This window comes from Trichechus manatus, unplaced genomic scaffold, assembly GCF_000243295.1.
Source record: "Trichechus manatus latirostris isolate Lorelei unplaced genomic scaffold, TriManLat1.0 scaffold00008, whole genome shotgun sequence".
Taxonomy (NCBI): Eukaryota; Metazoa; Chordata; class Mammalia; order Sirenia; family Trichechidae; genus Trichechus; species Trichechus manatus.
This window is the reverse complement of record NW_004443944.1, coordinates 21919152-21942129: the sequence shown is the minus strand read 5'-3', so window position 1 is coordinate 21942129 and position 22978 is coordinate 21919152. Positions and strand designations below refer to the sequence as shown.

Genomic DNA, 22978 nt, shown 5'->3' with positions numbered 1-22978 from the left:
GTCTTTTTCCAATCCTGATGCTGAATTCTTCTTCATATAGTCCAGCTCCCCGGATTATTTGCTCAGCATACGGATTGAGTAAGTATAGTGAAAAGATACAACCCTGACACATACCTTTCCTGACTCTAAACCATGCAGTATCCCCTTGTTCTGTTTGAACAACTGCCTCTTAGTCTATGTACAGGTTCCTCATGAATTTCCATTCTTTGCAATGTTATCCATAATTTGTTATGACCCACACAATCGAATGCCTTTGCATATTCAATAAAACACAAGTAAACGTTTTCTGGTATTCTCTGATTTCAGCCAATATCCATCTGACATCAGCAATGATATCCCTTATTCCACGTGCTCCTCTGAATCTGACTGGAACTTCTGGCGGTTCTCTGTCGATGTGCTGCTGCAACCGGTTTTGAATGATCTTCAGCAAATTTTACTTGTGTGTGATATTATTGATACTGTTTATTTTCACATTCTGTTGAATCACTTTTCTTTGGTACAGGCACAAATATGGATCTCTTCCAGTTGGTTTGCCAGGAAGCTGTCTTCCAAATTTCCTGGCATAGATGAGTGAGCACCTCCAACATTGCACCCATTTGTTGAAACTTCTCAGTTGGTATTCTGTCAATTCCCGGAGCCTTGTTTTTTATCATTGCCTTCAGTGCAGGCTATAGCTGAGAGGTCCCTTAAATGCCAACTTGTCCAACCCACTCATTTGTGTGAAAAAAACAGAGCAGGTTAGAAGTGTTATAGGCAATAAAAAGACCACATGGCATATAGGTGCAAGAGGAAGACTAGAGGCCCAGGAGTCTTATCTCCACAATAGAACACTGAGTCTTCAAGGAGATGTGTGACTCTTATGCTCAGGATGAAGATTCTAGATATCACATGAGCCTTGATGATCAAAGCAATATCCAATTATCTTCTAGGGAAGGGTACTAGCACATTGTGGAAAGACTGTCATTAAGCAGTGTTTTCCAATTAACCCTCAGTTAATCAGAAAATGCCGTTAACTATAAGCTGAGCACTCCAGCCAACTGATTAATATTATTTGACCTAATTAAGGGCAAAGCTAGCCTGAGTTAGAGATTTTTCTGGTGGAGTTCAAATGACGGAATAACATGCGTTGTTTTCTCTCTTGTTATAAAAGCAGTTCATTTCCATGCTAGAAAGTTTGGAAAATACAAAAAGGTGCAAAGAAGAAATAAAAAATCAACCCAAATCCCACCGCATAGGGATGAACTATTTTCAAAAGTGATATCATTCAAAACAGACTGGAAGGAAATGCCCCCAAATAGTCAAATACATCTGTATTTCTGCTTTCACATTTACTATGTGACAGAACGGTGTTTCTCAGCCTTTGGCCACTTGTCTCCCTTTCTGATAAGTCATACTTCTTCCTTAATGTTATTTGCAGTATTTAATATTTAACAAATTAAATATCATGACTAAAAACTTATTACACCATCGTGATACTGAATAGGGCTTTTTTTCTAAACAACACATACTCTATTGACAAGCCCTCACCAAAAAGACCTGCGTGTATGTGCGAGAGCACACACACACACACACACACACACACACATACATCTGTGTTCAGCCACAGTGGACAGTCTTTACTTTAAAGGATTGGGACCATCCAACCCCTGAGTTTTACTTATGGAGCAAATAAGACCCAGAGATGGGAGGTGATGAGATCATGTGAAGCATCCTGTGATCTCCTCGTACTCTTATCCCAACATCCTTCCAAGATTTGTAGCCTGAGTATATGAAAAATGCTATTTTACTTAGGCCATATGTGAAATTAACTGCTGATTTTCCTAAGCTAGTAATTACTCACATGCATTGCCATAAACTTCTTTGTTCCCATAAATGTGTCAAACACGCCCTTGGCCACCATGTTTTATACTACTATAAAGTTTTAGGACCAGACAGGCCCTTAGAAATCAACTTATCCAAACTCTTCATTCAGCTAATGAATTTTAAAACTCAGGAAAATGATATGCTAAGATCACACCGTTCACTATATGGCTATCCAGCTATCCGGACCCCCAGGTTAGCACAATTTTCAAGACTTCACAAGACTTATAAAATATTGCTTGGTAAGCTCTTTCTCGGAACACAGGAGCCTGAGACATAAACTTAGCGTGTGTTAAGCTTTCCAAATGTGTGATGTCTGAGTCAATGGGTTTTCACTTCCCATAGTGAAACTGAACTTAGCATATAGCTGGGGCACACACTGCATGTGGGACAAAAAACAAAAACAAAAACTAGCGCATGTAACTCAGAGCCTGGCACGTAGTTGATGCTCCAAAGATATTTTGGGAAGGAAGGAGGAGAGGGAGAGAGAGGGGAAGTGAAAAGCAAAGAAAGAGATATTTGTTATAACAGCTGGCTACAGCTGGATGCAGACCTGCATGGGAAGGCAGCAGAATTCCTCCTGGGAAGTGAGCTGCTTTTTGGTTGAAGAGAACATCTTAATGAGTTTTTCCGTCTACTTTATTTTATTTTTTATTTGTAAAAGGTCAGGCCTAATGGTTAAGGTCTGAAACAAAAGAGACAAAAAAAGAAAAAAAAAAAGCTAAATTGTTCTGCAAAATAAAGTCAGAGGAATTTGGGAGTCCTTTTCCTGGCTGTTGGAAAAGGAGGAAGTTTTGAGGGTACAGAAAAGAATTTCTAAGAGGGCAATGGAGAGAGCTGCCAAAAGGGCAGGACCTTAGGAGGGCTTTCCAGGGATGTGAATGGCTGAGAACAACAGTGCTGTATTAAGGCACTTCCTGTACCTTTCTGCAAACTTCCTCTGTTCATCCCAAATCTCAGTAATAACCACTGTCTACGAATCCTTTACGTAAAGATGCTTTGAGGAGAAAAGAAAGGGATGTCCAGTGCAGGAGTAAGGAGAAGGTACAGAGAGAAGACAGCAGTCACTGAAGATGAAGCATTGAGTTGGAGGACTGAGAACCCAACAGAAGCATGAATATGGGTAAGAGGTGATCAGGAATAAAGATGCCTCCCAGAAATCATTAGCAGGAGAGATTTTCTGGGTTTTCCACAGTATAAGAGCTATTCTATCTTGATCTTGATATTGTCTTGATACTGAAGGGAGAAGTGGCTCCACATGGGTAGAAATTTGGAGGATAACTGAGTTATGAAAGGAAGAGAGAGAAAGAAGGAAGGAGAGAAAAAAGGAAGTATTAATCTTTTAGCATGGTGCTTCTCAAATATAATGTGCATACAAATCACCTAAAATTCTTAGTGAAATGTATGCTCTGATTTGGTAGGTCTGGGGTGGGGCCTGAAATGCTGCATTTCCAACAAGTTCGACCACACTTTGAGTAGCAAGACTTTAGCACACAAATAAGCCTCTGAGCCCATCAGGAAGTTTTCCCACTGGCTGGTCTCTTACCTCATATTCCTCCTTGAACCCATACCCCTGGCCCCTCTTCATCTGGGTGATGTGCTGCAGCAGGTCAGCCACCCGGATGGCAGGCTGGAACTGGTCCCGGGGGTAGCTCATCTCCATGGGGTCACAGGTCAGGTACGGGTGAGTCTGGATGGTGAGGGTAGGCTGGGACAGCTCTCCACGGCTGCCATCTGCTTCAAAGAGAAGAAGGTGGAACAGACCATCACCTCTGGGCTTTGTGCTTTGCCCTCCCTAGCTTGGCCTGAGGAGGGCAGAGGTAACTAACTTGGTAACTAACTGATTCAGGAAACTGCGAGGCTAGAGACACACTGCTCCCTTGGCATGGCTGTGCTGGTAGATTTAAAAACTGAAACAAACCAATGAACATAGTAACCCTTGATTCATTTCTATTTCAAGGGTGCATATTGATGGAGCAAAGACAAAGTTCCAGGTTGACTGTCACCCTCTGCATGCCTCAGTCCTTCCTCTAGGCTTATCAGGATGGTCTTGGCCAATCTGGCCAGTCCCAGAACCAGCAAGAAGCCAGACAGACTAGATATTGGGAGAACTCTCCTGTCTAGGGAATAGGGTGCCTGAAAATAGTCTCTACTGCCTGCCTGCAGGTGAAGAGAGCCTCAGGTCCCTGGAGATGAGAGCCATGTGTTTGCTTCTGGTCCATCTGCCTACTCCCCTGTGACCTGGTTTCTCTACCAGTTTGTTTCCTTTGGTTTGTACAGTGGGAGGAATTGGAGCTAGCCTTGGAGCTCCAGGTAGCAGGTAGCAGGGACTGTGACTCTCCCAGCCGCTTTCTCCAACTATGGGCTCTGCAACAGTGACTACCTTCTACCAGTTGTCTAGTTCTCCCCCAACTTGACACTGTTGATCCACAGGAGCATCACTCTGAACTCACTTTGCAGGTAGGGAAGCCTGAAACTCTCAACTTAGTCCTGCCAGATACTTCCTCCAGGCCTGGATTCTATGCCTCATGTCCTTCATAGAATCTCTTCTTGCTATAGTATCTATACTCTCCCCAATGGGAATTGTTGATACTCAATGAGTCGCTCTAACTGTCTTCTGTTAGTTTGGCCAACCTAGAAATTAATGCCTGTTCAGATGGGGTTTCAATTCCTTGGTTCCCCTTAGACCAGTAACACTAGTTTCTTGGTGTACCACCTCCCTGCCAGGCATACATTGTCAGTCTTTAGGGGCCAGTTTATTTTTCCGAGAACCATCTAGGCTTGGTTCTCTGCGCCCACAACCTCCTCCCAAAGGCACGGGCAGTCTACGCCCTGAACCATCCTGTCTAGGCGTGCACCAGATGAGAACCACCAGATTGATATGTCTCACTCAGATGTTTTCAGATACTGCAAGGCCTATGCCATACTCATTCCCTGGGAAGCTTAGCACATATTCCTGATTTTCTGCAACTTGTCTTTTCAAAATCCACATTCCCTTTAGCTTATTTGTCTCTCATATCACAATAATCCACCAGACATACTGGTAAATTCTGTATGTGAAAGTAAACTCTACTGCTATGTGACAGTAGGCAGCAAGACTGTTTCTAGTAAGGAAAGGATTGAGTTGCCATCAAGTTGATTCTGACTCATGGCAACCCCATATGTGTCAGAGTAGAACAATGCTCCATAGGGTTTTCAATGGCTAAGTTGTCAGAAGTAGATTTCCAGGTCTTTCTTTTTAGGTGCTTCTGGGTGGACTTTCGGTTAGCAGCTGAGCATTTAGCCATTTCCACCACCCAGGGATGCAAAGAAAAAGATAGTGGAAGGGAATGTCTGGGCTGTATGCTTTCTAGGGTGACCAACTCATTGCAGTTTGCCTGGCACTTTCCTGCTTTTAGCACTGAAAGTCCGACCTTTTGGGAACCTCATCAATCTTGGGCAAACTGGGATAATTGGTGACCCTCATGTTTTCACCTGTGTCTATGGAGTGGGACTTTCCTCATTTTTCCATCCTTCTGCCTGCCCTCACCTGTTAGCTCTTCCAAGGAGTTACTAGTCTGATTGGTTTAACTTGAGACACTGATTGGGTCACATCTTACTAGTGGTTGGGGTCACTGTATGGACAGTGTGACCTCTAACACTTCCTGATTCAATGTGGTAAGAAAACATATCAGGGCAGGGCCTGGCCCTTTGAGACCAGCTCAAGCACCCATGAATTGCCAACAGAATGACCTAGCGGATGTAGATGTATACCCCAAAACTTCCTGACTGCTTATAAGACAAACACTGCTTACTTTTTTGCCTGGGATTTTAGGTAACAGGTAGACACATCTTCACTGGCTTTGCTTAAATGTAGCACTTGGCTAATGTGGGGGCTGCTTCCCTTCTCCTTCACGTGATGTGATTATGAGTTTGACTTATTGAGAACCCACTATGTGTCAGAAACTTTGGTAGGCACTGGCAATGCAGACAGAAATACAGATTCTACCCTCATGGCTTGATACTCTAGTAGAGAAAACAGACAAGAAGGACCATCTGAAGCAAAAGAACAAAAGCTTGAGAGGCCAAAGCACATTTAGGTAAGAACAAGGAGATATGGAGCGAACGCTATACGTGGAAATGCAATGGAAGCAAAGTTACAAGATGCAATGTGAGACAGATCCAGAAAGACTGTGAAAGCATCGGAATCTTGAAGCTGGTGTGAAGCTGTTGAAGGATTTTAAGAAGATTCCCTTTCTTTAAAGATTCACACTATTTCTTATAGTTGTGCCAGGTGTCACGGATATGCAGTGTCCTTCTGGTGAATATCACTCCTGTGATGGAGTGGTAGGGTTGGTATGGAGAGGAAGGGAGCCCTTAGGTTTGCTTCTTTAGATTCTACATTTCATGAGCCCAAGGAGAGAATGAGTCAGAGTCAATGACCAGAGCCCTGGGAATGTTTCCCACCTAAACCACCATCTCATCTGGGACAGACATCTTCGGAGACTCATGGTCTTCCAACGGACCTGGGGCATGGGCTGCATGGGAGACAGGCTGCCTAGCAAAGGCAGGCTTCCTAGGAACGAGCACCTTGCAATTTTTTGTGAGATGCCAAATGTTTCCAAAACCAAATAGCTATCAATATGGATATTTTCCCTAAACACATTGCTGGACAGACTGTAAACTCGGCGTCAGCAAAATCAACACTGGAATGGAAAATAAATGCGTTTGCAATTTAACAACTTGTGTTGTAACATTTGTAATAATGTCAATGCCAGTGCTAATGATGCTATGAGGACTCAGAACCAAGGGATTTTCAAGGTTGATTAATTCAGGTAGTCAGACTCCCGTTTCCAATGTATCTTATCTCACCTATTCCCTTATTAACCTTTGATAATGCAGAAGTGATGCCTTTTATCACACCCCATTTCACCAGACGCACTATACTTAATTTTCCATTATTAAGTTTAATGAAAACCGAATTTCACAACTCACTTCTTTCAGGAATCTACAAGTAATGCTACGGTTTTATCAGCCCCAATTAAAAAACGTTATGATGTTCCTATTCGAGAGGGAGCCTTAAAACTAATGTGCGATTCTGCTGCTAATTCAACAAGGACGCTGGAACCCACATGCTGCTCATAAAATGTAACTCAAACCAGCTGGCCCAGGGAGGGAACATTTTTCTCCTCATCAGACCCTTAATTTTCATGCCATTTCAACTTCTTGTTTGTGGGTCTTGGTGTTTATTTAACACATACTAATATTTTGGATTTCTTTAGCATTTTTATGTAGCTGTTGCCCAAGCTTGTGAATTCCCCTGCAGTAATTCTTTTCACTGTCTGCGAGGGGCTTGTGGGGTGGGCAGAGGGATTTTGGTGACACGTACACGATCTGGAGTCACCACTGCCCCGCTCTGATTCCATCTTTTCTGACTCTCTACCATCTCCTCTTCCTTCTTCAGCTGCCTAAGTGTAGTCCTTCCTTGGAAACCTGTCTTTGACCTTCCCTCTGTCTCTCTCTCCTTTATTCCCTTGCTTCTAGACTTTAGAGACCTCCCTTTAACTCTAGCCACGTATTTCCAATCAATTGCTAGGAATTGTCACTCCAGCTGTTCAACAAATATTTTCTGAGTACCTATATTGTACAAAACACCGTGTTAGATATCATGTACATACAGGAAGGTGAAGAAGGTGTGTCTGGAGAAAGATAAGCACACCACAGCTCTTGCAGGTGGAGAGACAAGATAAGGTGTGCATGAACAAGTCTAACAAAGGTAGGAAGGGACTGGAGACATAGGAGACAGGCAGAAGATGTGCTGCAGAAGTAGGTACCACAGAAAGATTTCCAAAACTTTAGGCATTTGGGAACCACCTTTCTGGCTTGGGCTATAACTATGTACCATTTATATTAGCTCTGTCCAGTAGAACTTTCTGTGATGATGATGTTCTATATCTGTGCTGCCCAATACGGTAGCCATGTGGCTACTGAGCACATGAAATGTGACTAGCTTGACTGAGGAGCTGATTTTTTATTTTGTTGAATGTCAGTTTATTTAAATTTAAATAGCCACATGTGGTCATTGACTACTTTATTGGGCAGCACCAAAAAGCCAAACCAAACCCATTGCCGTTAAGTTAATTCCAACTCATAGCGACCCTATAGGACGGAGTAGAACTGCTCCATAGGGTTTCCAAGGAGCAGCAGGTGGATTCAAACTGCCAACCATCTGGTTAGCAGCCATAGCTCTTAACCACTGCACCACCAGGGCTCCACTGGGCAGCACAGATCTAGAGAAAGAAAGAGAGAAAGGGAGAGATCTCTGGAGTCACACAGTGGGGAAGGTCTGGAGCTTGCCATCCAGTATATAATGTGAGCCACATATGTAACTTAAAATTTTTCTCATAGCAACATTAAGTAAGAAAAAAAAAAATGGGTGAAATTAATTTCAATACTACATTTTATTTAACGTAATGTATTCATCTATTTCTGATATATATCAGCATCTATTTCTTGTTTCATCTATCACAATTCCTCTCACATCCATGTGCTCTTTAGGATAAGAGAGCAGGATGAGTAGGTAAATATTTAGACACTGCTTAGTGGGAGGGGAGAATGAGAGAGGAAGGAAGGTTTGAGGTGGGGATGTGGCTGAGTTACCTGCTCAGAGTGGAGTTAAGTTTGAGGTGTGATTAGAACAAACACTGTGGGCCTGTGCCAGCTGTGGGCATTAGGGTCAAAGCATAGAATCTGAAGACAAAACCTGGACTCAAATATAGACTTCCCAACTTTCTAGCTATGGGACCTCAAATAAGTTAATTAGAGCCTAAGAGCCTTTATTTATAATTGGCGATGGCAATGAAGATACCACTGCTACTAATAACATAACGATGATGATGATGTTGTTCATCTAAGAAAGTTGTTGTAAGGGCTAAATTAGGGATTCCACTGAAGGAAGCCACAGGGGGGCCCCTGGTTAGCAGTCAATGCCTCACCCCCCACCCCCCCCGCCATACCAAAGAAGCCTCAAGAAAATATGCAAAGTCCTAATAGCACTGAAATCTAGGCGTCAACTAACCTAGTGTCAGAATTTGGGAGGAATGTCCATTAATTTCAGTACTATCACACCTTACATGGGATTAAGCTTTAAAGTCTGCAAGAAGGTGAAAACTTCATATTGTCAAAATTTCTTTAAAATCTCTGAAATTGCACAAAATCATTTTTCAACTCGTTCAACATAGGCAATTTTCCCTCCAGAGTGAGAAGAGATTGCAATTTCTTTGGTGAGACAGCAGACGAAGTAGTTGGCTTGTGTTTAGGAGCCATGTTATAAGAAAAATATGTTCTATATTTTGGAATTCTAGACACAAATGAAGATAGGTGTATGTGATTTGTTACCCCTGATGAACAGCAGAGTCACAAGTCCCATCTCATATCCACTCAGGGACATGTTCTCACTGAATGTTATAGCAAATGGACTTAACTTCTCTCTTTCATAGGTTTGACCAAATGCATACAGTTGAACTTGCAAGACTAACAGTAAGTAGAATGTCACTCCACTCTGCCATGTTCTATGGAGCTGAAATGGATATCATACAGTTGGCAATTGACATTGATACACTGTATTAATTGAGGTAAAGCAAACTCAATAGACTGCAGGTTAGAAAGGAAATGTTTTATCTTTTCTTATTTTCTTCTCTGGGCTCAGAAGATCAAAGACACTCACAACCAAATACTGGGTGTGGGGTATCTCCAAGGTGACCAAGCTCTTTGTCCTCATCAATCCCCTTCATTTGAAGGTCTGACATGACAAAGACAAGTGGATGGACAAAGACCTTTGAAGCCCAGGATGCAGATTCAGTGGTTGAAAAAAAAATTGTGATGGACAGAATCATGGGGGAAGTACCTTCTGGATTAATTTACTCTTTCTGATAAAGAAATCATCCTCCTCTTTTTCAGGAGAGCATGAACTCCTTTCATAGCACTCACCCCAGATGGGAGAATGGCTGTTTGACACTCCACATGGGGAGGGGGGCTGTGACTATCTCTTATACCATCTGCTTAAGCCACAAGAAAAGAGCAACAGTGACAATCCACCTGCTCTGTTTATTGGCAAATACCAGGCCTGGAGAGACCTCTCCTCCTTTAAAGTTAAGTAAACAGACAAAACAAAATGGAGTCGTTAAAAAAAATTCACAGCATTAAAAAATAAGCAAAACAGCACTTCGGATGCCGAGAAAAATCTAACTTTCAAAGGAATAAAAGCAGTCAGTGTTGGATGTTTACCCAATAGCCATCCCTCACCTTCTTCTTTTCTGACAGAGCCCCCAAATTAGTTTGGGTGTCCACACATTCCCCATGTAACTCAGGGGAAGATGAGCCTGTTACCAGATCTAGGGGCAACTCCTGATTTCCATAAACCAATCAAGGTGTTTTAGCTTTCCTTACCAGTGTTTGGTTTAGGTGAACAGTGAGATAAGAGGGAAGTTCTATAGAAGACTTCTAGAAAAGGTTTCCTTGCCTCTAAGAAGGATACTACCGCAGTTCCTCTCTGCTGCTGGACATTACCATGTCTGGATGTGATGCCTGCAACTGCTAAAGCAATCTTGCGTCCGTGAGGGGAACCACACTGAGGGTAACGCCAACGGAAGATGGCAGAGTGGAGAGTGGACCAAAAATTTGGGCATCTCGTTTGGCTAGGCCTGGAATCTGCTCTGACTCTTGCCTTCCTGTTCTGTGAGATAACATATTAATTTACTTTTTAAGCCAATTTGATTTGGGGTTGTCTGTTACTGATATTTTTACCTATACAACAGAAAGTAGAAGTGCACTTTAGAACGCATGAATTAAGTTGAACCTTGAAAATATTATGCTGAGTGAAGTAAGTCCGTCACAAAAGGGCAACTATTGTATGATCCCACTTAAATGAAATATCTAGAATAGGCATGTGTATAGACACCTGAGTTTATTAGTGGTTCCTAGGGACGTGCAGGAGTGGGGGTTGGGGGAGGACTCAATGCTTAGGGGACACTGAGCTTTTGATAAAGATGATGGTATAATTTGGGAATGGATAAGGGTGATGGTTGAACAACATCATGGACATAATTAGTGTAACTGAATGGTACATGTGAAAATTGTTGAAATGTCAAATGTTTTGTTACGTATATATTCACCACAATTTTTTTTTAAATTTAACAAAACAAGGAAGAATAAAGAAAGTGAAATAATAATACAGAACAAAATTTTAAATAATAGATCAGGTTAAGTAGATTCTAGGAAAATATGTGTTGGGTGAGACAAAGATTTTAAGGAAACCAAAATGTGACAGCAGAATTAAAACAGAGGTTAAAATCTGGAATAAGCCTAAGCAACACAAGCAGAAATTTGTGGAGAATTAATCTGAGAACCGTGCAGATGGAAAGGCCAGGGAATGAGAACAATGAGATTTACATTTCCTCTGTATCTGTCATCTGCTCATGTGTGTTCATGTGTGAAGGCAACAAAAAGACATTCTCAGTAAAAAGAAAACAGGCATATAAAAGACAGATAATTGGTGTTACTAAAGAAGACAATAGAATAACTGGGACAGAAACAGTAATAAAGGATACAATGTGAAAACAGTTCCTTGGCAGAATAAAAATCTGAATCCCCATATTTAAAGAGTTCTCCACGTACAACTTAAAAATAGGACCCAAATCTTGATACAATGGTTTTAATATTATAGATGTAGAAATATTCAGATAGATATTTAGGCTGAAAAATATGGATATCTATAAAGGAACAAACTCATGCTAGCCATATTTTCTCTCGCCAAAGTTTAAATGCCAGAAAGTAATAGAACAGAATTTTTGAGGGGAAAATGCTGTGACCTCCAAATTATACACAGATATCAGCTGCTTTTCATTTTTTAGGCTACAAAAAGACCTTCTCTAATACACAGTTTCAGAAATAATAATAATAATCCTCTGATGCTTTTCCAGAGGATGGGGGAGGAGGGGAAACTAGTCAAAGATGTAATCCAGCTAAATATGAAATAAAGAAAAATAAGAAACAGAAGATTGGAGGGAGTTATGTTATAAAAGGATTGATTTGGTAAGCACTGACATCAGTTAAACAGAGATATGAGTATAAAAATCATAATAAATATGATTCAAAACAGAATAAACTCTAAAAAGAATTCTTAAAGATAAATTATGTAAAAAAAAAATCTAACCTAAAATTTTTGGCTAAAATCTCAAATTTTATCAACAAAACCCCGGAAATGGGTGATTAATGTATCATCACTCACTAGAAGTAAAAGTGTATCAGCTTCTTCACTTTTCATAATGGAGCGTCCATCCGTGTTATTTTATTCTTGATGGTCTTGATGTTTCTTGATGTGTGTGTTGTGTGTTTATATATATAAGTTAAAGGTATCTATTAGTAGAATAAAAAGGGTGTACAGCTTTCAAATAGTTAGAGGCAAAAAATTAAACGAAGAAAACCCCAGACCTCTAACACGTGTAGGTGTGGGGTCCATGTTTATACTACCTGTGAGACAGAGGAAGGGCAAACCTAGAAATCAGCATACAAAACCAGTGCAATACCATGGAAAACACTACCGTCCTAACAAGCAAATGAGAAACTTCTCTATAGAGCTATTTTCATAATCCAGGACACATTAATTCCCTTAGAACAAAACCACCCCCAGTAAAGATAGCTTACAGTGGAAAAACAAAATATAAAGAATGACAAAGGATGTGAGGAAGCCAGGGCAAGCCACGAGGGACGGAGGCAGCAGACATGACACACAGTGAAATATGCCTCCCAAGAACTGAAGATAATCAAACAACCAGAGGCCATAAAATAAATACACTTAGACTAATTAAAGAGGAAAAGAGTACTATGAATCAGAGTGATAATGCAACACATCATGGAAAAATGCTAGATGGGTCTGAAAAATACAAATTCAACTTCTAGAATTGAAAATACAATAGTTGTTGAACATAGAAAGAAAGTAAATAAATGTAAGAAAAGAAGTTAGTGGAACATACTAGAAGTTAAATATACCATAGAGGAGCTGAAGAAAAGCAAAAGCTGGCTCTTTCCTTTGAAGACACCAATAAATCAGACAAACCTCTGCCAAAAATGTTTAAGAAAAAAAGACACAATAAACCACTTGGCAACTGCTAGATGTCGGTAGAGCACTTTTATCACATGCTTGGACTGGAGAATGAGTAAATAACCAGGGAGACTGAGACACATCCAGATAGTCTCTGAAGAGTATGGCCAGGTTCAGAAGTTGCACTTCAACCCACTGCCAGAGAACCAGGGTTTTTTTTTGTTTTTTTTTTTAGGTTTTATTTTGAGATAATTGTAGGTCGCCATGAGCTGGAATAGACTTGATGGCAACTGTTTTGTTTGTTTGTTGTTGTTTGGGGGGGAGGGTAGGAATATGTGGTTGTAAGAAAAAATATAGAGAGTCCAGTGTACCCTTCACCCAGTTTCCCCCAATGGTAACATCTTGTATAACTACAGTACAAACATCACAATCAGGATATTGACATCGATACATTCCACTAAACTTTTTCAGAGACCCTGGGTCGTGCAAATAGTTAATGCACTTGGTTGCCAACCTAAAGGCTGGAGATTTGAGTCCACCCAGATGCATCTTGGAAGAAAGGCCTGGTGATCTACTTTCAAAAATCTGCCATTGAAAACCCTATGGAGCACAGTTCTACTCTGAAACACGGGTTTGCCATGAGTCAGAATCGACTCAACAGTAACTGGTTTGGTTGGTTACTGACCTTTTTCAGATTTCACCAGTTTTACACGCACAATCATTCGTGTGTGTTCATGTGTGTGTGTGCATTTATTTGTACGCAATTTTGTCACGTGTGTAGATTCATGTGACAACCACCACAGTCAAGATGCAGAGCACAGTTCCATCACAAGGATCCCTCAGGCTGCAGAGCAACAGCTTTTGATTTACTTTCTGGTCTCTGTGCCGAGGGCTGGATAATGGACCCTAGGTGACTGGTAGCAATAATAAAAAGAAGTGTCTCTCAGAGAAACCCTGAAGTCCTCCAGAGTCTTACAAACTGGGGCCTCATCTTTCCTGGTGCTCCTATAATCCAGGGTCTATAGGGCTACCACATGTGGCCACACATGCCATGCACTGCTCGATGTTAGAGGGAGCCATTCACAGAGACTGTAATGGCTCTGCTCTTGTGACCCATGTCCTTTTAGGAAAAAACTTCAGAATGTGGATACCTATGTGGTGGAGTGCCCCCCTGTGTGCCGTAAATGGTTAAGCACTAGACTACTAGCTGAAAGGTTGGTAGTTCAAATCCACCTAGAGGTACCTCAGAGGGCAGGCCTGGTGATCTGCTTCTGAAAGGTCACAGCCTGGAAAACCCTTTGGAGGAGTTCTACTCTGCACACATGTGATCACTGAGTCAGAACTGACTAGACAGCAACTAACAATAGCAACAGCAATGGGGTCGAGTACAGGCAGGGGTTGACTGGGACTAGGCATGAGGGATCTTCCTGGTCTGTATATTGATAGGGGTTTGAGTTGCACAGGTATATGCAACTGTTGGAACTCATCAAATGGAAAGCTTAAGGTCCATGCATTTCATTATATGCAACTTTTACCTAAAAAAAAAAAAAACAACTGTAAACAAGTATGAAGCCTGAGTTAATGATTTGCATGGTGCAGTACTAGAAGGAAGGGAAGTCTACTGATGTCTGAAATTTCATTTTCAATACATAAAAATTCAGGAATGGGTAGATGGGAAGGTACGTGATAAAGTAAGCATAGTAAAATGTTAATGGTAGAATCCAGGTGGTGAACAGATGGGCGTTCACTGAAAAAAATCGTTAAACTTTTCTGAATGTTTAAAGATGCCAAGGAAGGCATACCTGTATACCTGTCTGCCCCTACAGCCCTGCCAGAGAGTCTCATATTGTATCCTAACGATGTAATCTTCATGAATGACAAGATATCTTCTAGGACATGTCATCTTCATGAATCGCAACAGGGATTTAACAGTTGATAGTGAAATTCTTTGCCATCTATATCCCTCACTAAACTGTAAGCTTCACGAGGGCAGGTGCCGTACCTGTGTTGTGCATCACCGCGTCTCTAGGATCTAGCGGTTGTTCAGTCAATACTCATTTGTTTGGTAGGCACACCTGGCTCTGAAATCCATCCTCCGCCTGCTGATAAACACAGTGCCTGTCTGTTTTCAAGGTCCATCTCTCATGCCTTCCAATGTCTACGGTGAGAGTAGCAAGATCTCCATTTCCTGCTAAATCACGGCCAAATCATGGCCAGCCCCAGCTGGAGTCACAGTGAAGCTGGTGGGTGTTGGAAGCGATAAGCCACATTTACACAAAATGCATTTCTTCCAGAGATGGGGTTCTAATGATTTTAATTACACCCAGATCTGATGTGTTTCTGTCTGAATGAAGGTTGTCGGCTTCACTACAACTCCAGCTTGGGCTGGCCATGATTTGGAGTTTCTCGTGGACTCCAGGGTTGTGCTCCCACTAAAAATAATCAGCCCAGCAGTTCGTGTTGTATATATATCACAGTACCTCGGACCCACACACTCCTAGGCAGATGTGTGCTGGAAAGAAAAAGCCTTAAATAATGCTTCACACTCAAAACACCGACTTGTCTTATTTTCTACCTCTCGTTCATCAGAACTGTAATAAGACAAAGATATGCAAAAATAGTTGCAGAGTAATACTTAGCTAAAAATCTTACTAGAAAAACTCAGTTTTGACAGGTTTTACAATCTTCAGGCTGACAGGTGACTATGGCTTTCACTGATGTGTAAGAAAAGAGAAAATGAAATGAGTAAATTTGTCTAGGAGAGGAAATGTAAATGAGCAACGAATGTTTGAAATGAGTTTGCCATTGTAGTGGGCAAATAGTAGCCTCCTTTCCCCATTTCAAACTGTGCCCTGGATACTTAGGCTGAGTTTGTGGAGATTATAAACCATAAAGAGAAAAGAACATTAATAGCAGGGAAAGAACACAATTTGGGAGTTATAAGACCTCGGTTTTCATCCTGGTTTTACCACTAAATTTATGGGTGATCTTGCACAATTAACTTCACCTATGTGGACTTTAAAATTAGGGAGTTGGATTAGACCAATGTTTCTCTACCTTTAACGTACACGGCTGGGGATCTTTTAAAATGCAAATGCTAAATCAGTGAGTCTATAGTGTGGCCTGAGATTCTGCATTCTAACAAGCTTCCAGGTGATGCTGATGCTGCTGGTCCATGGACAGCACTTTACACTTTTAATAGCAAGGGATTAGGTGGTCTCTAAAAGCACTTCCAGTTAAGAAATACAATTTGTTTATCAAAGGTCTGAAAGCTGCTCATAAAAAAGCAAACACTGTACTTTCTGCTACTGGTGAATGAATGAGGTGGCATGGCTTAGTATTGTGCAAAAACAAACAAAAAATTGCAAGGAACTCATGACAACTGGTCTCTATTTGCCTGGAGCAACAGAGGAAGAAGGAAAGTCAGGAATAGGAGGATACGGAATGTGTGGCTAATTGCCTCCATGAACAATTGCATCCTTTGCCATGAGACAGAAGAACTGGATGGTGCTCAGCTACCATTACTGAACATTTTGATCAAAGATTCTATAGAAGAATCCTGATTAAATGGGGAAAAATGAAGAACAGAGTTTCAAATTCTCATGGAATCAGACTTTATGGAGCCAAAGGGGCTGGATGAACCCCTGAAACTACTGCTCTGAGATAATCTTTAAACTTTAAACCAAAATATACCCTGAAGTTTTCTTAAAATCAAACAGTAGTTTAGCTTAACTAGTAAAAAAAAGTCTTCCTTGAGCATTACGCTCTTTTAAGAACTATCTGTATAAGATCAAAGTGACAACAGCAACTTGAAAGATTAAATAGGAACCTTAGGGGGCAGTGAGTTTATGTTAATGTGGGAGGAACAACTCAGAAAAGGAGGGTGAATATGGTTGCACAACTCAAAGAATATAATCAATGTCACTGAATTGTACATGTAGAAATGGTTGAATTGGTGTATGTTTTGCTATGAATATTCTCAACAAAAACAACAAAATGAAATTTTAAAAAATTACAAGCAACAAAGATGATGGCCTTACTCTGGGAAGAGTAGACACTTAACACTATTATAAGAACTGGTTCAGCAGCGTGTCTACAGCAAAGTTCAGCCTGGCAGACCCTCAAATGCTACGCTCTGGAAGCTGATTGCTGAAATGCTAGCCTACTCTGTCTTTTATGGTCTATCCCAAATTCTGGTGCTGTACAAGAGTCACTCAAGGAGCATATTACATACAGATCCCATGGCCCTATACCCTAGACATAAGGATTTAGCAGTGTTGGGGTGGGACCTGTGAATGCGCATGTTTAATAAGCTCTCCAGCCATGTTTGGGAACTACTGCTCTAACCATTTTTGGGGTGGAGGAGGCAGGGTGGTGATTGAGGGCCATAAAGGTGAATTTTGACTCAATGCCTGATTGAAGTAATGGTAAAGAAGATCAGTCCTTCCAATAGGCTGGCCCACCGGGCTCTACAGAACCCCAGTGCTTCTTTTCATGGTAATGAAGGTATACAGGTTACAAGGGAATCACTGTTAAAGGGCGGCAGCCTCTGAATAGCTGGCCTTGTGGGATGTCAAAGCTTTGAGGACCCCTGACACTTGTAATGAGTGTTCTGGGCTGTAGTTCAGACTCTTCTTGTCTGTTGAAAGGCATCAGAAGAACCAGAGTCAAATTCTGGCTTTACTACGTGTTAACCAGAAGGTTTTGGGCAAATCATATAACATCGCATAAGTTAAGCTCTGTATTAGTTAACTATTGGTACACAATAAATTATCCTGAAACTTAGCAGGTTAAAATAATAATGATCTATTATCTCATAGTTTCTGTGGGTCAGAAATCCAGGCACAGCTTAACTGGGTGCCTCTGGATTAAGGTCTTTCATGAAGTTGCTCACAACTGTCAGCTGTAGCTATAGTCTCTGAAGGTGCAATGGGGGAAGAATCTGATTCCAAGTGATTGTTGGAAGATTAATTTTCTCATGGGCTATTGATCTAAGGGACTAATTTCCTTGCTGTCTGTTGCTTAAAGACTTCTCTCACTTTCCTGCCAAGTGGGCCTGTTTATAGGGCAGCTCACAAAATGGCAGCTGGCTTCCCATACAGCAAGCAACTGAGAAAATGAGAGAGAGCCCCTAAGATGAAAGCCACAATATTTTTTTAACCTAATATCGAAAGTGACATCCCATCACTTTTGTCATACTCTATTCAGTAGAAGCCAGTCACTGGGTCTAGCCCACAACTAAGGGAAGGGGATTATACAAGGATGTGAAAATATGAGGCAGGGATCATTTGGGGCCATCTTAGAGGCTTCCAGCCACAAACTCTAATATTACTGCCTAATACTTTTTAAGAACCGAAATATACAATGTCAATGAAAGGACATTTATAGACTTTACAGAAACATACACATATGAGAGTATATTATAATAATTCATTCCAAGGGGTCCAATAAAAACTCTCCAGCTAACTTTATTTAGCTTTTCCAATTGATCCAGGCCACTCAGTTAATTAAAGGTCTTTAATTCATGAAAGGTTCTAAACTATCCTTTCTACACTTTTTCAAAGACTTTTCCTAAAGCTGATATTTCAAGGGAAATAAATGGTTTCACTTTCCTTAAAACATGAGTTGCCACAGACAGCAATCTTTAATCATTAAAGAGTTAACAATGCACTTTGAATTGCTTTACCAGATAAAGAATTCATTCCCTAAGTAAATGAATTAGCCACATAATTGACAGTCAATCTTAGTAATAAAACACTAATTAAGTGATTCTGCTATGTAAAAAGTGCAATGTGATGAATTTGCTAAACAATGGCCTAATTAATAAATTTTCATGCTAAATAAATGACTTGGAATGGTGACTAAACACTCACCATGTCTAGGGTCAGTTGAAAAGGCAATGATGCTTTCAGAAAACAATGACAGAAATGACTGTGCCGGCTAACATCCTTAACACATTACACTGGGCTCCATGCCAAGATTCTGGGAGCCAGGGAAATCACCATGGTCATAGTATGGGTGACTAGCCTAAACAAGTACTGGGAATAGTTATGTGTAATCAGGCTGGAGTAATAGGAGAACCCAGTAACGTGTGAGTGGAGGCAGGATTCAGTGTCAGAACTTCCTGGGCTAAGGGAGGCCAGAATCAGAGTCGAGGTGAGATCCCAGGAGAGATTCCTGCAGATCGACATGTGTGTTTAATGGTAGACAAGGAGGTCGAAAGTCACAGAGTCTGCTCTGCACCTCAGAAGGCTGGGATGGCAGTGGGGACTCAGCCCTCATAGATTCAAAGATCCTTGTCTTTTGGAAGTGTCTTAAATTCAATCCATTTACAATGGTGGTCCTAGAAGGATCTGGATTCAGAGAATTCCATACTCTTCATGGGTTCTACTGGTTTGTATCTTCAAGTCCTGTCCAGTAAGTAAGAGTGCAGGCTTTTCATCATTAAAACCTTGCTGTCTGGGCCATTAAGGCTGGAATAGGGTCTTGACTTCCTTGCTATTTCTTGAACACATCAGGCACACTCTTGCCTTAGAAGCCTCTGGCAGGAAAATATTTTCTCACACATAGCTCACATATCTTGCCTTTTTCAAGTCATCTTCTGTAAAACTGAAATCCTTCCCTACTTATCACTCCCAGTCCCATTTACCCTGCTCCATTTTTTATAGCACTTATCACTTTCTGGCACAACATATAATTTACTTACTTTTTATTATCCATTGCTTATTTCCTGTCTCTCTTTCCACTCCCTGCCATAACTAGAATCTAAGCTCCATAAGGACAATGGATCTTTTCTGTTTTGTTCACTGATGTAGCACAGTAGCCTTTAACAGTGTCTGGCACTAGGAGGGACTCAATAAATATTGCTGAGTGAACAAATGGAAGCAGGGTCTTCAAGATTTTTATGTCCTAGACACTAAAGACAGTACTATAATCTTAGAAATAGATGGACTAAGAAACAGCCTATATCTTTGGATTTGAAGACACCACTATCCAAGTATGTCATACCCTCAGTGTTCTCAGAGGTATCTGCACATATCACATTATTTTGGAGAGAGTATAGTATGGTGGTAGGATAATGTGCATGAGAATGATTAAGTTTGAACCCCAGCTCCATGGCTTATTAGCTATGTGACCTCAAGCAAGTTACTTAATCTCTCTGAACTTCAATCTCTACATTTTTGAAAGAAGCCTAGTGCCAATAATAATCATCAACTCATAGGTTATGAGGATTAAATGATATAACATATGTACAATATCCAGTAGAGTCCCTGGCACATACTAAAAAAACCAAACCCCATTCTGGGAAGACGGCAGCAGAAACAGACCATCGTTCTGACCCTCACCCACAAATACAACAAGGAAACAGTGCTCAGCCTAGAGGGACTCTGAATTAGGAAGCAGAGGACAACAGTGGGGTACTGCAGACAGGCAAGAATTAATGAATCAACGAGTCACATAGGATAGGAAAATCACTTCTCCTATCACTGCCCCTCCCCCCAGCCATGCTGGCTGCCGGCTACTGTGAACTGGGGAACCAACCCCACAAAATAGTCTGTTTCCCTAAATATCACATCCCAACCTGTAGAAAGAGACAGGACGCCAAGATTCTGCTCTGAAATCAACAAGGCAGACCTCCCTGGGTGTCTGTTCAGAGTGAGCCAGCACCTGCCCCACCCAGGTACTGTCGGCTGCAAGGCTGCTGCAAATTGCTACAGAAGGCCCCTGCAGTGGAGTCTGCTCCCACAGTCAACATTCTACCTGCCACCTTGCATACCCTATAGCTCAAGCCTTCGTAACTAACAAGAAAAACCTCCCAGGGGGTCAGTTTGAGTTGTTTGCCCCCCCCCCACCTTTAGTTTGGTGTTGAGGACTGCTGACTGAAGCTGCTGTGTGCTAGGAAGCACGCATCTTGAGTGGAGGCTACACTCACGGCCAACATCCTGTGGGGGGTTTCTGATAGCAACAAGGCAGATCTCCCTGGGGGTCTGTTTGGAGTTTGACAGCCCCTCCCCTACCCAGTAACTGTCAGCTGCTGGATTGCTATGAACTCCTACAGAAGGTTCCCTGCAGTGGAGACAGGAAGTAGGTCATCTAAGTGGAGACTGCTCCCCCAACTACCATAGGATCACTGGGGCTCTGAAACCAACAAGAAAGATCGCACAGAAGTTCTGAGTAGTGCCAGCCCCTCCTCCCCCTGATATGGAGGAAAGTCTGCCTGCACTTCCCCTGAATCCCAGCTCAGATATAAGCAGCCCCCACAGAGCAGGGAAGGAAGCCTTGGACAAAACCAGAGGGCAACACCCATCCTTGAAGGGGGCTCACTGGGCATGCTGACTGAAAATGTGGTTACATAAACAGAGAAAGGAAGGGTGTAATAAACAGAGAGGACTGTGTCCCCTGGTGGACATATTGATTAGTGTGCAATATCTTGTCTGAGTGGTGATGCCCACTGATGGACAGGCTGACCACAGAATGGTCTCTGGTGTGTTTGGGAGGTGCTGAAAGTTGAAAATCAGGATCTGGAGCTTTTGAATCCTAATTAAACCAAGGAGGGAGAAGGAGCTATCACAGAGGAGAGGAAGTGGTAAGCAGAGGCCAAGGCTTTGCCTGCCTAAGAGTTTTTTGCAGAAAGTAGTGAGGGCAAAAATACCAAATACTGGGGAGAACTGAGAAAGTTACCACCCTCACAATTCCAATGCCCCAACAAAAAATCACAAGGCACACAAAGAAAAGAGAAGAGATGGCCCATCCAAATGAACATGATGAAGGAGTGAAATCACATCTATGGAAAACTGAATAATGAAAAGAATGAAATATAATATAACAACATTAAACATAATTAAAGAGCTAGGGGAAAACATAGACAAAGATCTAAAATAAATAAGGAAAACAATGCATGAACAAAATGAGGATCTAAAAAATGAGATAAAAGGAAACCAAACTGAAATATGAATGGAAAGGGTCAATAACTGAAATGAGAAACACAATGGGAGGACTTAACAATAGATTTAATCAGGCAGAAGAAAGAATCAGCGAATGGAAGGATAAGATAGTAGATATTACAAAGGCTGAAGAGCAACAAGAACAGAGGCTCGAGAAGGCTGAGCACCGTTTAATGGAATTATGGGACAATATCAAGAAACCTAATATACACATCATAGAAATTCCAGGAGATGAGAGAGAGAAAGGGACAGAAAGAATATTTGAAGAAATAATGACAGAAAATTTCCCCAGTCTGAAAAAGGACATGGATCTACAAATTACAGAGGCTCAAAGAACTCCAAGCAGGATAAACCCAAAGAGATCTACACCAAGACACATCAAGTCAGGCTCTCAAAAAATAAGGACAAAGAAAGAATCCTGAAATTATTGAGAGAGAAGCAAATCGTCACATACAAAGGATCCCCAACAAGATTAGGTACCAATTTCTCCTCAGAAACATTGGAGGCTAAAAGGCAGTGGAATCATATAATTAAAGTGCTGAAAGAAAACAAAACAAAACAAAATGAAACTGCCAACTAAGAATAGTATACCCAGTGAAACTCTCCTTCAAGAATGAGAGAATGTTTTAATTCGCAGACAAACAGAAGCTGAGAGAGTTCATATCCATGAGACTGGCCCTACAAAAAGTACTAATGGCAGTTTTGCAGATGGAAGGGAAAAGACACTAGAAAGTGATTTAAAGCCATACATAAAAAGAAAGATCTCTGTTGTTGTTTGGTGCCGTCGAGTCAGTTCCAACTCACACCGACTCTATGTACCACAGAATGAAACATTGCCTGGTCCTACGCCATCCTCACAATCATTGTTATGCTTGAACCCATTGTTGCAACCACTGTGTCAATCCATCTTGTTGAGGGTCTTCCCCTTTTTCGCCAACCCTCTACGTGACCAAGCATGATGTCCTCCAAGGACTGGTCCCTCCTGATAACATGTCCAAAGTATGTGAGATGTAGTCTCACCATCCTCGCTTCTAAGGAGCATTCTGGTTGTACTTCTTCCAAGATAGATTTGTTCATTCTTTTGGCAGTCCAT

General features: G+C 41.4%; 1 protein-coding gene across 1 annotated transcript in view; it reads right to left on the bottom strand.

Moving 5' to 3' along the window:
- The window catches only part of PTPRT (protein tyrosine phosphatase receptor type T), a gene marked incomplete at its 3' end in the record, with an annotated part of 923104 nt that overhangs the window by 85654 nt on the left and 814472 nt on the right, over nucleotides 1-22978 (bottom strand). Inside the window, exon 18 of the mRNA XM_012558679.1 lies at nucleotides 3407-3597. Coding sequence (XP_012414133.1) covers nucleotides 3407-3597 — 191 coding nt within the window. The remainder of the gene's footprint in view (nucleotides 1-3406; nucleotides 3598-22978) is intronic.